At 51.9% G+C, this 16588-nt stretch overlaps 1 protein-coding gene across 1 annotated transcript in view; it reads left to right on the top strand.

The window, feature by feature from the left end:
* The window catches only part of LOC142831546 (rho GTPase-activating protein 27-like), a 54429-nt gene extending 39320 nt beyond the window's left edge, over nt 1–15109 (top strand). The window contains 16 exon segments of the mRNA XM_075941772.1: nt 6781–7200; nt 7527–7626; nt 7629–7696; nt 7885–7965; nt 8036–8119; nt 8377–8444; nt 8687–8777; nt 9184–9288; nt 11617–11715; nt 12433–12448; nt 12490–12627; nt 12700–12798; nt 12967–13044; nt 13151–13285; nt 13377–13482; nt 13595–15109. Coding sequence (XP_075797887.1) covers nt 6781–7200; nt 7527–7626; nt 7629–7696; nt 7885–7965; nt 8036–8119; nt 8377–8444; nt 8687–8777; nt 9184–9288; nt 11617–11715; nt 12433–12448; nt 12490–12627; nt 12700–12798; nt 12967–13044; nt 13151–13285; nt 13377–13482; nt 13595–13772 — 1866 coding nt within the window. The 3' untranslated portion in view covers nt 13773–15109.
* The last annotated feature ends 1479 nt before the right edge of the window (nt 15110–16588 follow it).

The following is a 16588-nucleotide window of genomic DNA, read 5'->3' as shown; positions in this document are numbered from 1 at the left end:
TCTCGTCTTCCAACCCCAAAATTCTTACCCAGATGTCAGCATCTGGGACAAAGCAGCAGAAGTCTGAGAATTGGGGTCAGAGTTGAACATATATATCAGTCCAAGGAAAAAAATGTGAGGCTCCACTGGGAAGGCAGAACAGACTCCTGCAAGTTGCCCACTAGTCACCATATATACTGCGCGGCACACAAATGCCACACCACCCACCCACTCCCGCCACAGGTACACACACCTAAAAGAACCTCTGTGTTTATCAAGGAAAGCAGGGCTGCTTCATAAATTGCTGTCAACAAAACCACTGTATCTGTAAATTTAATATGCAATAAGTTCTGACATTGTGAAACGAAAAAAAAAAAAGAAAGAAAAAAGAAAAAGAAAACGTGAGGCTGGAGATGCAGCTTGGGGCTGCAGTTCATAAGCATAAGGCTCTGGGCTCAGTTTCAGGGAAGGAGGGAGGATGGGGTTGGGGCAGAAAAGCAAAGCAATACTACGATGAGGAGAATGGTAGGAAATGATGTTTTAATTTCATTTTTAGTCTGTGTGTGTGTGTGTGTGTGTCTTCATGAGTTCGTGCACACCCTATGCATGCAGGTGTCCATGGAGACCAGAAAGGGGTTTCAGATCTGTACCGGGTTTTTTAGGGCCACCAGCTCCCAAATCATGAGACAGATGCTTATTATTATTAGTTTTGAGTGCTCAGCCTAACTTAGGTCCATTTCTGGCTAGCTTTTAACTTAAATTAACCTGTTTCTCTTTATCTACCTCTTGCCTCGGGGCTTTTTATCTTTCTTCCTCCTGAATATCTTACTTTCACTGCTTCTTGTGTCTGGCTGGCTGGGGGCTGCCTGGCTTCTTTACCTTCATGGTTCTCTCCTCCTTCTTCTCTGGTTCCTCTGTCTCTGGAACCTAAATTTCTCTTCCTACTTATTCTCTCTGCCTGGCAGCTCCTTCTATCTCTTTCCTGCCTAACTATTGATGATGGTTCAGGTTTTTTATTTTTATTTTTTTATTTCTTTTAAAGATTTATTTATTATGTATATAGTATTCCACCTACATATATCGTATAGGCCAGTAGAGGGCACCAAATATCATTACAGATGATTATGGGAATTGAACTCAGGACCTCTGGAAGAGCAGTCAGTGCTCTTAACCTCTGAGCCACCTCTCCAGCCCCCCAGGTTTTTTATTTTTGTTTATTTATTTATTTATTTATTTATTTTTGTTTTTTTGAGACAGGGTTCTCTGTAGCTTTGGAGCCTGTCCTGGAACTAGCTCTTGTAGATCAGACTGGCCTCGAACTCACAGAGATTCGCCTGCCTCTGCTTCCCAAGGTCTGGGATTAAAGGTGTATGCCACCACTTTATTTATTTATTTATTTATAATTAATTAATTAATTTTGGTTTTTCAAGACTGGGTTTCTTTGTAGCTTTGGAGCCTGTCTTAGAACTCGCTCTGTAGACCAGGCTGGCCTCAAACTCACAGAGATCCACCTGTCTGGGCTCAGATCTTCCAGTTTGACAGTGCAGTTTTTTATTAGACCTTAGGCAGACAAGGCGAAACAAATTCAACATATTTTTACATAATTAAACAAATGTAGCATAAACAAAACTAACATACCTTTACAGTTAGAATAATATTCTGCAACATAAACAAATGTAATACATCTTTGCCTGTTAAAATAACATTCTACAACATAGTTCCCCTGAAATTGAAGTTACAGACATTTGTGAGCCACCTGCTGTAGGTACTGGGAATTGAACCCATCCCCTACAGGAGCAGTGAGTGCTCTTAACCACTGAGCCATCTCTCCAGCCCCAGGAATAATTGTTCACTATACTTATTATTGTGTGTGTATGGGTGTGGGCTTGTAAATGCCATGGTGTGTGAAGGTCAGAGGACAGCTGGCAACAGTCAGTTCTCTCTTACCATCTGTGGGTCCCGGGGATCAAACTCCAGTTGTCAGGCTCGGCCACGAGTACTTTCACCTACTCCTCTGTTTTGCTGGCTGGTGATAATTTCCTCTTCCACTCAAGTGATGAATAAGTAGTGACCACATATAGGCTGTTCGCTTTAGTTCTTAGTGCTAGGGATCTCCAACTGAGGGCCTTGAGCTTTCTAGACTTTATCACCAAGGGAGGGAGAGAGCGAAGAAAGGAGAGGAAGGAAAGGAGGGCAGGCAAAGTAACATCTTCTGCATGCCAGGATTTCAGCTGTGTGTTACTATGTTTAGCTATATTCTCCCTCCTTTTCTTTTCAAGACAGGGTTTCTCTGTGTAGCCTGGGAGCCTGTCCTGGAATTCACTCCGTACACCAGACTGGCCTCAAACTCACAGAGATCTGCCTGCCTCTGCCTCCTGAGTGCTGGGATTAAAGGTGTGCTCCACCACAGCTTGGCTATATTCACTTTTTTTAAAAAAAGGTTTATTTATTATGAATACAGTGTTCTGCCTGCATGTATGCCTGCAGGCCAGAAAAGAGCACCAGATCTCATCATAGATGGTTGTGAGCCACCATGTGATCGCTGGGAATTGAACTCAGGTCCTCTGGAAGAGCAGCCAGTGCTCTTAACCTCTGAGCCATCTCTCCAGCCCTATATTCACTTTTTAAAAAACATTGATACAGGCTGGAGGCTCAGAGGCCCTGAGTTCAATTCCCAGCAACCATATGGTGACTCACAATTGTTTACTTTTTTTTTAAAGACTTATTTATTTTATGTGCATTGGTGTTTTGCCTGCATGTGTGTCTGTGTGAAGGTGCCAGATTCCCTGAAACTAGAGTTACAGACAGGTGTGAGCTACCATGTGGATGCTGGGAATTGAACTCAGGTCCTCTGGAAGAACAGCCAGTGCTCTTAACCACTGGGCTATCTCCCCACCCCCTCCCAACCGTCTATAAAGAGATCTGGTGCCCTCTTCTCCCATACAGGCAGACACGCAGGCAGAACACCATATACATAATAAATGCACGTTCATCATGATGATGCTGACATGCAAGTGCAGGTGCACATGTGACAAAGAGCACACGCGGCATCAAGAGGAAAACTCTCAAGGGTTAACCGTTCTCTTCAACCACGGCTTCTAGGAATGGAGCCCAGCTGCTCGGGCTTGTGCTGCGAACACTGTTACCTGTAGAATAGTCTTGCCAGGCCTACATTCACTTGTTAAGAAAACTTATTTATTTCCTTATTTGGGGTATATTGGGGGGTGAGTGGAGGTCAGAGGGCACAAACCTTGTTGTCAGTTCTCTCCTCCCACCTTCTCCTGCCGAGCCATCTTTTCCAGGCTGTTGTTCACTTTTGAACTGGATTTGGTTCCATGTATTTTATAGGGAGTTGGGACCTGGATTCCATGAACACGTACATAGTTTGTTCTATATGCTATAAGTGGTATAGCTCAGAGGGAGAAGGTGTCCTGGCAGTTGGGAGCCAAAGAATACCATAAAAGTCACACCACACAACAAGCCTCACACAAGAGATTTGTTGGGAAAAACACAGGAGGGTGGCTGCCTCTGCCTGGGAGAGAGGCAGGAGAGAACTGAACTGGAGGCAGGCTTTACACAGGGTTTCTTGTGGTGGAGGGGGAGAGCTTTCAAGGTGGCCTGGGATTGGTGGGATTTTATGGCCTAATTTTGGGCAAGCTCAGGGATTGGTAGAACTTCAGGATCAGGGATTGGTGGGATCTCGTGGCCTGATCTGGGACTCTTTTTCCCTGTAGGATGGAGCTCTGCTGCCTGCGTCTCGAGGGGCTGGAAATGGCCATTAGAGTCGTCTGTGGCTGGGGCCTGGCTACTTGCACCTCAAAGGTCTTACATTTACAGTTGGTAGCTGCCGTGTAGGTGCTGGGAATTGAATCCAAGTCCTCTGGAAGAATAGTCAGCACTATTCCAGGAAGGAAGGAAGGAAGGAAGGAAGAGGGTCAGGTTGGTGTGCAACTCCCCAACCTCCAAGGCAGAATGCCACTGGACCCTAACAAAGCGATGAGTTTCTTAATCCTCTCCACTGAGAGATGGTGGCCTGAGGCTCCCCAAGGAGCAAAGTCCGCGTGGGGAGGATGGGAGAGAAGGAGAGTCAGGCCAAGGGGACAGCTTAAGGAGGAAGACAGTGAGGAAGTGGATAGGGACTTCTTCTGGTGAGGTGGGCTAGCCTGGGGTAGCTGGAATACAGGAATACACATGAGGTTTGGGGTCAGGAAGAAAGAAGAAGTATACAGAAGGCCCTGTCTCCACCACATGAGCCCGGAGGGATAAAGGAGAAGAATCAGTGGCTCAGCCCAGCACCTGCATCCTGCGGGCTAGCCACCTTGTCAGAACCTGTAACCTCCCGTGTCTCACCAAGCCTTTAATTTTTTTATCCTATTTTATTTATTTATTGCGTGCCCACATAATCATGTGTGTCACGGCACATGTGGAAGTCAGAGGACAGCTTGGCAGACTCAGTTCTCTCGCTCCACTGAGCGGGTCCTAGGGTTCAAACTCAGGTGGTCAGGCTTGACGGCAAGCACCTTTAACTGCTGCGCCCTCTCGCTGGCCCCTACCTCTGCAGTCTTTCTCAGCAGTGACCGTCACTGAGAAGTTTCACTCACTGCACCCTACACCTGCCATGTGTGCACGGGAGGCCAATTCTGCCCAGCAGGGACCTGTGTCCACTTGTTCTCTGCTGCATTCCCAGCGTCTGGCTCAGTTCCTGCGACACGGCAGAGCACAGGGATCTTAGGAGTAAGATGCGTGACGTGGGGGGGGGGGGGTAATATTTACTTAGTTTTCTGTGTGTGAGTACAAAACCACATGTTTGTGCATGCATCACGTGTGTGTCTGGTGCCCAAAGAGGTCAGAAGAGGGCATCGGATCCCCTGGAATTGGAGTTCGGGAGCTGTGAGCCACCATGTGGGGGCTGGGAACTGATCTCAGGTCCTCTGCAAGAGCAGCAAATGTTCTTAACCCACGGAGCCATCTCTCCAGTCCCAAATGAGTGCTTTTTGTCTTCCTTCCTAAAACCCAGGGAGAAGCCGTGTTGAGTAGGCCATGCTTCCCCTTACACGCGTGTCCTGGCCAACAGAGGAGGAACATTTGTGATGAGTTTATCTTGGTACATTTACCGTGTCTGTGTGAGTGTGTCCCAGTGCACATATGGAAGACAGAAAGCTGGCTCACTGAGCCATCTTGTTGGTCCATTTTGTATTTTGTGTTTTCAAAAAAAAAAAAAACTACTGTTACAAAAACTGGAATCTCAAAAAAGAAATGGAATCCCCAAACCTTTTAAAGGAAAAAGAACTAGCGTGGAGCCCCACAGACCAGCACTTATTTGCCTTCTGCACTTAAGGCTTGGGGTTCAGTTACCCAGCACCACCACCCCCAAAAAACCTAAGCCTTATAATTACACTGGCCAGATAGGCCATCGTCAGCATTTTGTTCTATTTGGGTCTTTTTGAGACAGGATCTCACGTACCCCAACCTGCCTTCAGACGCCACATGTAGATAAGGATAGCCTTGAACTTGTGAAGTTCTGCCTCTGTCCTCTGAGTGCTAGAATTACAGGCATGTGCTACCACGCCTGGTTGTATGCAGTGCTGGGCATCAGACCCAGGGTTCCCTGCATGCTTTGTGAGCTCTGCCTCCCCCCAGTCCACCATAATAGCTTTTTGAGGTGTACTGTTTGCTGGGAGCACTGTGTATTCTTAGAAAACTGTTAGCCAGGTGCATTCCTGCTGCCTTGGGTTTGATAGTGAGGCTGTCTGTCTCTCTAGGGGGTTGGCATTGTTGGTGGGATCTGGGGAGATCTGGGGACAGATCTGAAACCTGACACTCTCAAGAGCTGAGACCTGAAGAACTTGGGGTGAGCTGAGTGGAATTGAACATAGACAGGCTGCAAAGGGGCTGAGTGCAATGGGCCCCAGAAGTTCCAGCAGAGGGGTGGGGCCCTGCAACTAGAGCTTAAAGTTCAAGGCCAGGGGCAAGCAAGGAGTGGCAGGAAACACAGCCCAAGCCCCAGCAGGTGATGGGTGGCCTCTGTGGGCCTCTGACTTTGCTCTTCTGCGCAGGAGGAGGCAAAGAGTGTGACTCACCCCAGCCTCTCCTCTGTGCCTAGCCAGATGAAACCCCAGATGGCTGGTTCCTTTGGGGGGGAGGGGCCTCTCCCTTCTTTGACCCTTTATTCTCCAGCCCACCTGGGTCCCTCTCTCTCCTCTCCCCAGTCCCCTCTCCCCTCTTCTCTCTCTCTCTTCTCTCTTCCCTTCCCTTCCCTTCCCTTCCCTTCCCTTCCCTTCCCTTCCCTTCCCTTCCCTTCCCTTCCCTTCCCTTCCCTTCCCTTCCCTTCCCTTCCCTTCTCTCTCTCTCTCTCTCTCTCTCTCTCTCTCTCTCTCTCTCTCTCTCTCTCTCTCTCCATCCTGAGTACAGATTCCATCGCTGGAGCCATCAAGGGTGGTGGGAGCCTTTACTGGGGCCACCGACTGAAAAGGACTCCAAATGAGACCCACAAACAACAGGTTCCAGGCCCTTGATTTGTTGTTGGCAGTGCCTCCCCTCGGCGGAGCTGAGTTAGTGTTCTGTGATTGACAAGCTGATCTTCCCATCTGCAGCTGGCGCTGCTTCAAGGAGCTCCTTCAGAAAGCGCTTCCTTTCTTTTACCACAATTTCTGGCATGGGCAAAGCACACGTTTTCCACCCAGGGCAATTGAGTCAGAGAAGTATCAGGGCTTGCTGAAGGTTGCCCAGTTTGCAAATGTCCAAGGCCACCCTGTGCGACTCTGGAGTTACCCCAAAAGTCATCTCCTTCTGCTCCTGCAGGTGGATGACCCCCCGGAGCCAGTGTATGCGAATGTAGAGAGGCAACCTCGGGCCACTTCGCCGCGCTCCGCTGCAGTTCCTCCTCGGCTCAGCCCAGTGTGGGAGACGCACACCGACTCGGGCACTGGGCGCCCCTACTACTATAACCCCGACACGGGTGTGACCACCTGGGAGTCACCCTTTGAGGCCTCTGAAGGCGCCACCAGTCCGGCCACCTCCCGAGCCTCTGTGGGCAGCGGGGAGAGCCTGGAGACAGAGTGGGGCCAGTACTGGGATGAGGAGAGTCGCAGGGTGTTTTTCTACAACCCTTTGACAGGTGAGACTGCCTGGGAGGACGAGACTGAGGACCTGGAGGAGGAGCCCCAGGAACCGCTGGAGATGCAACCCAGCCTGAGCCCGCGAAGCCCGGGACTTCAGAGGGTGAGGGACAGGCCTCTGATCCCACCTCCTGCTCCTTAGAGATCAGAGGATAGGGGTGGGGTAATGGGGGGGGGGCATTTCCGAGCATCCTTGAACCCTCTTCATGCTAATCAGAAATCACGGAATGGGGGCGGGGCCACCCTCTAAGCGTTTCTGTCCCCACCTCTTGCTTCTCAGGGACCAGAGAGTAGAGACAGGGCCATCTCTGAGGGTCTCTGACTTCTCTTGATTCTTGGCCCGGAGGATTAGAGTAATAGGTGGATCTGGTACAAAGTTGGGGAGGCAGGAGACAGAGAACCTCTGACTCCATCTTCTGCTCCCTGCAGCCCCCGACTCCTGAAACAGACTACCCCGAATTGCTGAGTAATTACCCCGAAGAGGACTATTCTCCTGTGGGCTCCTTCAGTGATCCTGGCCCCACTTCTCCCGTGGTTGGTCCTGTCACATTACCGAAGACAAGCAGACACTGTACACCAACCAGTTCACTCAAGAGCAGGTAGGGCATCGCTAGCAGCCGAACCTAGACAACCTTGCTGGCACGGCACTCCCCAGACTTCCTCCACTAGGACCTCCCCTCGAGACTAAAGGGCAAACCCACACCACTCAGTCCTAAGTCTGGTACTCCAGCCCCTAGTACCATCCTGGACTCTGGGCTGAGGGTCCTGACCATTCCTGTGTCCACAGTGGGTGAGGTTGGAGGACCAGCATGGGAAGCCATATTTCTACAACCTAGAGAACTCCTCTGTGCAGTGGGAGCTGCCCCAGGTAAACAGCTGGGGAAGGGAGAGCTGGGGAAGGTGGAGGGGATGATGGGTGACAGTGTCTCTCTCTCCAGGTCCCCATCCCCGCCCCTCGGAGTGTTCGCAAATCAAGCCAGGATAGTGACACTTCAGCCCAGGCTAGCCCTCCAGAGGAGAAGGTGGGGTCAGGGGTTGATGGAATATACCCCTCCCTTCCCTGTAAGACCCAGCATAGAGGGGGCATGGACACTCTGGGGGAATCTCCCTGTGGCTACTTCTGTAGGGACATCACCCTCCTTCCCAGCAGGTGGGAAGATAGCAGGGTGCGGTGAGCCTCAGGCCTAGCCTGTAAGGAAACTTCCAGCTGAGGAGATGCTAGCGTTGTTCCTTCCTGCTTTCCTGTCATAACCATTTCCCCTTCCCCTCATTCTCTTAGATCAAGACCCTGGACAAGGCCGGAGTGCTCCATCATACCAAAACAGTGGACAAGGGGAAGAGACTTCGGTGAGGGCCTGTCCAGACCCCAAGCATGGCAGAGTGGGCCGCGATGATCCAGTTCCCCAAGTGCTAAGTCCCCTTATGCCACGCTCTTACTAATCCTCGTGGTGACCATGCAAAGTCCTGTGAGGAAACTGAGGCACCTAAGGTTCCTTGCCTGCCATCTATTATGTGGTGGGAATCCAATTCTGTGGGGGTGAGTCCTCCAGATCTCAACCCCGCCCACCCCCACCTCGCTCTGTCCTTAGGAAGAAACACTGGAGCGCCTCCTGGACAGTGCTGGAAGGCGGCGTCCTGACCTTCTTCAAGGACTCGAAAACCTCAGCTGCGGGTGGCCTGGTGAGACCTGTCACTGAGCAAGGGAGACCTTCTGTTCTTGTTTTCTGAGCTGGCTTAGGAAAGGCTGGTTTAGAAGATGGGTTCCCAAGTACCAAGGTAGCTGGATAGTGGCAAAGAGGGACAATGCGGGCAGGTTCGCCACCGTACAAAGCACTCCAGCTCCTGGGGCCTGCAGAACAGTCCTTGGTGATAGACAGCTCCAGTCTGGAGAGCTGGGAGGCTGGGGCCTGGCATACCTGCTCACAACATGGGGTTGGGCTCCTTCCTCTTTTACTTTCTGCTGGCTAGCAGGTCCTAAGACAAAGATGCTCTAGGAGCCTGGTGTATTGGTCCACGTATTATAGCAAGCCCATCTGGGTGGATGCCCCTTGTAATTTTGCCTCCTCCATTCCTTCCTTCTCCACAGAGGCATCCTTCCAAGCTCTCCACCCCGGAGTACACGGTCGAACTGAAGGAGGCCTCTCTCGATTGGGCCCCCAAAGACAAATCCAGCAAGAAGAATGTGTTAGAGGTGAGTGGTGGGATTGGGGGAAGGGGCCCCTAAATCCCACTGCAGACAGGGCCCAGGAATGGGGTCCTGCAGAAAGTGGGGCTGGAGTGCTCAAGACTCAAAGTCAAGGCTGCCCCATCTTGGGTTCGGTGTTCATTGTGTTGTCCGAAAGTCCCCACTCTGGGTATAGAGTTCATAGCCCTTGCCACTGAGGGTAAGAAGCAGGTCTCTGGGAGATGAAACTGCCATCCCCGGAGGGACCCTCTCTCAGCCACCAGTCTGAGACTAAGAACTGAGTCTAGCCGCTCACTGTGATGGGCTGAGCCAGCGACCTGCTTTCACTGGCCAGAGCCCAGACTCCAGTTTTTATTGGGTCCCCAATGAATAGACTAGTGACAAGTTGGTCTGGTTTCCCAGCAGGTAGAACAAGAGTACTCTGGCAAAGGCCCCGTAGTACTATGCCCTTCACTGTTGGGGCGCGGGGGGCGGGGGTGACCGTCCCTAAGAGCAGTGAGGCAGAACTCCAGAAAAGCACAGGCAATGAGGGGCAGAGGAGATGGCTTAGTGAGTGAAGTACTTGTCACACAGACTCAGGAGCCTGGTTGGTGGCGCAGGCTTGTAATCCCATGGCACGGAAAACAGACATAGGTTCCCTGGGGCCTGCTGGCACCCAATCTAACCTAAATGTTGGATTCCAAGTCAGCAGGAGACCCTGTCATAAAACAACAACAAAGTAGACAGCACCTGAGGAATAACACCCAGGTTTGAACTCTGGCTTCCGCCTACACATGCGTGCACACAATACACACATGCATGCACACACATACACACATGCACAAAAAACCCTTTGACAGTGAACTGGTAAAATCCACCACCACCAAAAAAAAAAAGTAGCCAGTATCTGTCAAAAACAAGTTAGGGATGGTCCAGGATGGGGAGGAGCTAGGAGCAAACCGTGAATAGGTGATGCTCTGGTGGTCTCTGAGGGAAACTTAGATCTATTTCTCCAGGCAGCAAGTGAGAAAAGGGACAGCGATTGATCCTATAGATCTTTCCTGTTAGGGGGAGGGTCCTCTCTAGGTTCCTGGGAATCCAAACTGTCCTAACTCTTGGTTCTTTTTTTTTTTTTTTTAAGATTTATTTATTATGTACACAGTGTTCTGTCTGTCTATATGCTTGCTGGCCAGAAGATGGCACTAGATTTCATTACAGATGGTTGTGAGCCACCATGTGGTTGCTGGGAATTCAACTCCGGACCTCTGGAAAAGCAGTCAGTGCTCTTAACCTCTGAGCCATCTCTCCAGCCCCTAACTCTTGGTTCTTAAAGAACTTTCTAATGTGTAACTTTATGAACCTGGGCTCTAGAGGGATATGTGCCCTTCCAAGAGTTCCATGGAAGCTAGCCGGCACCTTGGGTCTGCTCTGATAGCTTATTATGAAGAAAGTCAGACACACAATCCAGACATTCTGCAGGGAGCTTGCATGCTTCATTTTTGATGATTTTCCAAGCTTTATTCAGGTCTATATTTATTTAAATGTGTGAATGTTTTGCCTCCATGTATGTGTGTATATATGTATGCATGTGCACCACATGTGTGCCTGGTACTCCACAGAAAAGGGCATTGGATTCCCTGGAACTGGTGTTGGAACTGGATGGTTGTGAGCCTCCTTATGGGCGCTGGGCACTGAACCCAGGTTCTCTGCAAGAGCAAGAAGTGTTCTTAACAGCTGACTGAGCCATATCTCCAGCCTCTGAGTTATAATTTTAAAAGAACAACCAAAAAACTATTTTCTCTGACTCTAGAAGTCATTCCCCACCATCTAAGCCAGGTTCTGCCTCACTCTGGACCAAAGGGCTAGATTGATAGGTACTTCCAAAGCTAGGCATTGCAGCTGGGACAACTCTGTGTTTAGAATCAGCCAATCACGATCTATTTCTACTCCCTGTAGTTTTTTTTTTTTTTTTTTTTTTTTGCATTCCAGCAGCCAGACTCCCACAGGAATTTTCTTTCACTTTGCCAATGCCCTGGGGGAGGCCTGCTGTGTTCTGTGTCAGGCAGCAAGGAGGCCTGCAGAGCTCTGACCTGTCACTACTGGCTGTGTGCTCCCAAAGAAAGTGACCCCACTTAGTCTGCCTGTCACAAACATTGTCGCCCACAGCATTAAACAAAGAGGAGGACTTGGATCTGGCTTGATGCCTTTGCTCTATTAGGCTCCGAGTCTCTTGGGGAGGGACAGGTTGCCTCCCTCTCAACACACACAGACACACAGACACACACACACACTCCAAGCCTACTCCCAAGACAGACCCAGGGAGCAGGGGTAACTGACTGGCTTGTGTCCCTTCAGCTGCGAAGCTGAGATGGCTCAGAATACCTGATCCAACATGACTCGGAGGCCATCATCAGCACCTGGCACAAGGCCATAGCCAAAGGCATCGAGGAGCTGGTAGGTAGAGCCTGGGACCTCCAGGGCTGACTGACAGGGACGTGGCTTTTTATGCAGGACCCCAAGCTATGCACCCAGAACCTATGTGAGAACCAGACTCAGGCAGGGGTGACAGCTCGAACTGGAAGATGAAGGGTCAACAGATTGAATTCAAGGCCTCGTGTCTGCTAGACAAGTGCCCTGCCATTGAGCCATAGCCCTGGAAGTGTCAATCATGCATTGTGACTATATAGCTTACTGACAGAGGACTTGCCCAGTATGCAAATGGTCCTGAGTCTGGTCCCCAGCTGTGACAAACAAAATCAACAGCTATTTAGATGGAAATGACCTCATAGTATTTGATTCTTGATCTCATATGAGTTAGCGCTGGGTGCAGATTTTGGTTGTCCTAATAGAAGCAGGAATCCAGATGCAGGAGGTATTGGTGCGATCAGCAATGGCAATGCAGCAAGTTTATGAGTGAGAGCCAGTCTAGCGGGATGTAGAGAGTTGACTGAAAACTGTGCAGAAGTCAGGAACTGGGAGGCTGCTGAAGACAGCCTGGATAAGAAAGAAAGAGAGAGGGCAGAATGACCTCGCAGCTCCTGGAGGACTCTGCAGCCAAGGAAGATGTTGATTCCGGAACTTTAACCTTCCTGGGATGTCTCCGGGCTAGAGCTGCTCAGGAGAGGCCCCAACTGGCCCAGGCCTTGCTTCTCTGAGGCTGTCTGATTCTAGTCCGCAGACCTGCTGAGGATCTAGGGCCAATGCTATCACTGCCACCTACCGTCTGAGTTCGGTCTGTGACAGCCTCACCTTCCCCGAGCCCTGGAGGCCTGGAGAGCGACTTGAGCAGGGTCCGGCACAAGCTCCGTAAATTCCTACAGAGAAGACCCACTCTGCAGTCTTTGCGGGAAAAGGGCTACATCAAAGGTACCTGCGACTCGCCGGGATCCGGGCTCAGGTGGCACGGGGCTGGGCGGCGCTGACCAATCTCTCCCCCAGACCAGGTGTTTGGATGTGCGCTGGCTCAACTGTGTGAGCGCGAGAGGAGTCCCGTGCCACGCTTCGTGCAGCAATGCATCCGCACTGTCGAGACTCGGGGTATGTACGCATGCACAGACAAGGCAGAGCTCCATGGCCGGCTTCTAGGAGCAAAGGGTGGAGACCCCGGGGGGATTACAGGGTCAAGGAGAAGCAGATGGGCAGATCCTGAGTAGAAACTGCTAGGGTCCCTAGCCCTTCCAGGCTCAGCCATTCCCCTTCCCTCAGGGCTGGACATCGACGGGCTGTACCGCATCAGTGGGAACCTGGCCACCATCCAGAAACTGCGCTATAAGGTGGATCACGGTGAGGTTCTTCCCCAGTCCCTACTCTGGGGGCTGAAAACAAGTGGATGCTGACTGCTTCTCCCCACCCGCCTCCACCCCCCCCCCCCCGTCTCTCCCCACCGCAGATGAGCGCCTGGACCTGGATGACGGGCGCTGGGAGGACGTCCACGTGATTACGGGCGCATTGAAGCTCTTCTTCCGGGAGCTGCCAGAACCCCTCTTCCCCTTCTCGCACTTCCACCAGTTCATAGCAGCCATCAGTGAGTGGCTTAGGGAGAGGACGGGTGGGGAGGTTGGCCCGCCTTTGTCACAGCCAGCAGACTGTCACCTCTGTTTCCTTCCCTCACCCAGAGCTGCAGGACCCAGCCCAGCGCAGCCGCTGTGTACGTGACCTGGTGCGCACGCTGCCCGCTCCCAACCACGACACGCTCCGACTGCTCATCCAGCACCTGTGCCGGTGAGCACGCCAAACTTCCCAATGCCAAAATGGAGGGCGCTGGTCGTGGCTATGGCCCCTGTTGAAAGACTCCCCAGCCTCTGAGCTCTTGGCCCCACTGTTTCCACTGCAGGGTGATCGAGCATGGCGAACAGAACCGTATGTCTGAGCAAAATGTGGCCATAGTGTTCGGGCCCACGCTGCTGCGGCCTGAGATGGAGGAGGCCAGCATGCCCATGACCATGGTGTTCCAGAACCAGGTGGTGGAGCTCATCCTACAGCAGTGCGCAGACATCTTCCCACCGCACTGACTGCGGACCCTGGGTGGCTGGAGGCCATGAGGCTGGACCTCCTCTGAGGCTCTCCGCTTCCCACCCCGCTGCACTGTGACTTCTACACCCCTCGATTCAGAGGGTACGGTGACCCCCTTCATGACCCCAGTTCATGAAATGTGATTTCTCCCTGCTGTGTCCCTATTTGGGGTTCCTTAGCGCCCTTTCTTGATTACAGCGCCGCCTATTGTGTAAACGCGAGAATGTTCCGGGGAGTCGGGGCAGATGAGTGCTTCCTGGGGCCGCGGTTGGGAGGAGGGATTGGATGAAGGCATTCTGGCTTCCACAGGCCTGCATCTGGCCAGGCCTTGATGGAGACTCTGTAGGCCCCGCGCTATGCAGGAGGTCCTGCGCTAGTCATGAAGCAGCTACTGACACTGTCCCTGCTGCCAGGGGAGGACTGACCCTGGCCGCCAGCCCAGGCCACTGACTGCTTTCTTCAGCCTCATGCTCCTGTGCCACCCTACTGCAGGCCACCTGTGGGCTTTTCCTCCGCGTTGCTCTCTCCCTGGGCCACCCCTGTTCTCTCCATGTTCCTCATGTCCACCACATGCTTACCCTGCGCCCACTAAGCATGATTCCAGGGAACTGGAGCTTGCAGCAGAAGTGAAACGACTTCAGGTTCCAAAGGTGACCTGAATCCCTGCAAAGGCTCTCACCACAGCCAACCCAGCCCCTAGAGGAGGAAGTGGTTCCCCGCCCCTCTGCAGCACCAGGATGGGCAGAGCAGAGCAAACAGCCTGCATGGGCTGGGGGGGGGGGGGTCCCTTCAGGCAACAGGGAACCTACCACAGCTGTTCTGGGGGAAGAAAAACAGCACAAATAGAAGCCCCCAGCCCCTGCCTGCACCCTGACTGAGTGCGTACCAGGTACTCACTTGCCATGCAGGGCTGGGAGTGGCCCACTGGAGAAAGGTCACAGCCTCGGGCACAGGGAGTTGAGCATGTGTCAGCTTCCCCCCTCCCTTTGCACACACCACCTCAGTTTATGGATCTGAGCCCCTAGCTCTACCCACCCTCACTAACTCAACAAACAATAATAGCTAATATTTATTGAGCGTTCATACCATGCCAGCCTTTTACTCCGATTTCCCCCTTGGTTTCTTGCAGTCAATATTTATTGTGGGCCCTTGTGTGCTGGGCACTGTGCTCTGGGGCTTTCTGGAGCTTAGGGCCCAGTGAGTAAGGCTGAGACAAGCCCAGCTGAATGCTAGCAGGGCCAAGAAGAGAACAAATGGAGGCCTCTCACCATACACCTACATAGTTAAAGTCTTAAGGCAACCTAACAACTGTTAAATAAAATACGTTTATTCTCCTACTTTGGCAAACGTATTCAATAACGGCCTGCACCGATCTTCAGTCTGTCTACATCCCACCCCACTGTACAGCTAAGGCTGGCCTTGAACTCCTGATCATCCTGCCTCCGCCTCCCAAGTACTGACATTGCATCACCAGGACCAGCAGCCACCTTTTCCTAATTATTTGCCAAATGAAGGATCTCTGGGTTATGTCCTCTGGTTGTGACAGACACTACTGCACACGTGTGTCTGTGGCCACGCTGGCTTAGTTAGCCTGTGTTGCCATAACACCGCAGACCAAGCGGCTCAGTCAGTAGAAATGCATTTCTCACGAAGCTGGAGGCTGCATGTTCACGGTGAGGCTGCAGCAGGGTAGGGTGGTGAGGACATCGCTAGCTTGCAGGCAGTGCTTTCTTGCTGTGTTCTCAAACGGCCGTGAGGCTAAAGGTCTGGTGCTTCCACACAAGGACTCCCATCCCCACATCAATCACTTAAATCGTGGCGCTCCCCAAGGCCCCATTTCCAATCACGTCACACTGGGGCTCACGCTTCACTGTGACTCGGGGAGAGTGTGAGCTTCCGGTCCATAACTGGAGCTTCTCCCGTCCTCTTGGGTATTGCAGCTGTTGCTGGGTCCCTCCATGATCCCCGCATCTTACTTGTTGGGGATCCCTGCCATCTTCATCAGCAGCTGTGCTTTCTCCCATCATTGGCTCTCAGGAACTCTCCTCACAGCCCAGTCTGCCTCTCTCTCCCTCTCACAGATGGCTGGCCTCTGCCCCCAGCAATCATGGAAAACAGCAACCACAGTGAGCCCCAGAACAACCCCTCCTCTCCTTAGCTCATCCCTGGGAATGGCGAGTTGCCTTTCTTTCCTAAACATGCCCACAGTTCTCCATGCTTCTCCCATATTGAGCTGCTGTGCCGAATTGAAGTCACCAGGAAATAGAAGCAGGGAGGTCAGCTTGGTGCCGACTGACCCCTGCGAAGGGATGAAGGCCGCAAGACCAGGCCCCATGTCTAGACTCGGCCAAGCTCCCAGAAGCTCTGGGTGAGCTTACGCATTGTCCCTCCTGTGGCAAGAAGCCAGGTCTGCCGGCTGTTTAGTAACCACCCACATTGCCTGGTGGACAGCGTAGACCTGGGCATCTCCTCTCAGCTCTAGGCATATCCCAGAAGGTCAGATAAGAGCCATTGATTACCACTCCTAACAAGCCCGACCTACACCCTCTGGGGAAGCTGATGCTTCAGTCAAGGAGGAGAGGAGGTTGTGGTACCCACAGTATTCACTACCCCTCCCCCACCCATGGGAAGATGCTCCAGTCACGGTCACCCTAGGAAACCCTCCACTATACACCTCTCTGTAACCACAGCCATCCCCCCCTCAGAAACAGAAATTTTAGTTTATTACATTGATTTGTTCTCATACTGTGTATGTGTGTTGACGGTGCATGCATGCTACAGCATGCGTGTGTGGAGGTCAAAGGACAGCTTGCAA

Source organism: Microtus pennsylvanicus, chromosome 11 (assembly GCF_037038515.1).
Source record: "Microtus pennsylvanicus isolate mMicPen1 chromosome 11, mMicPen1.hap1, whole genome shotgun sequence".
Classification (NCBI taxonomy): domain Eukaryota; kingdom Metazoa; phylum Chordata; class Mammalia; order Rodentia; family Cricetidae; genus Microtus; species Microtus pennsylvanicus.
The sequence above is the reverse complement of the archived record's forward strand: the minus strand, read 5'-3'. Positions and strand labels throughout refer to the sequence as shown.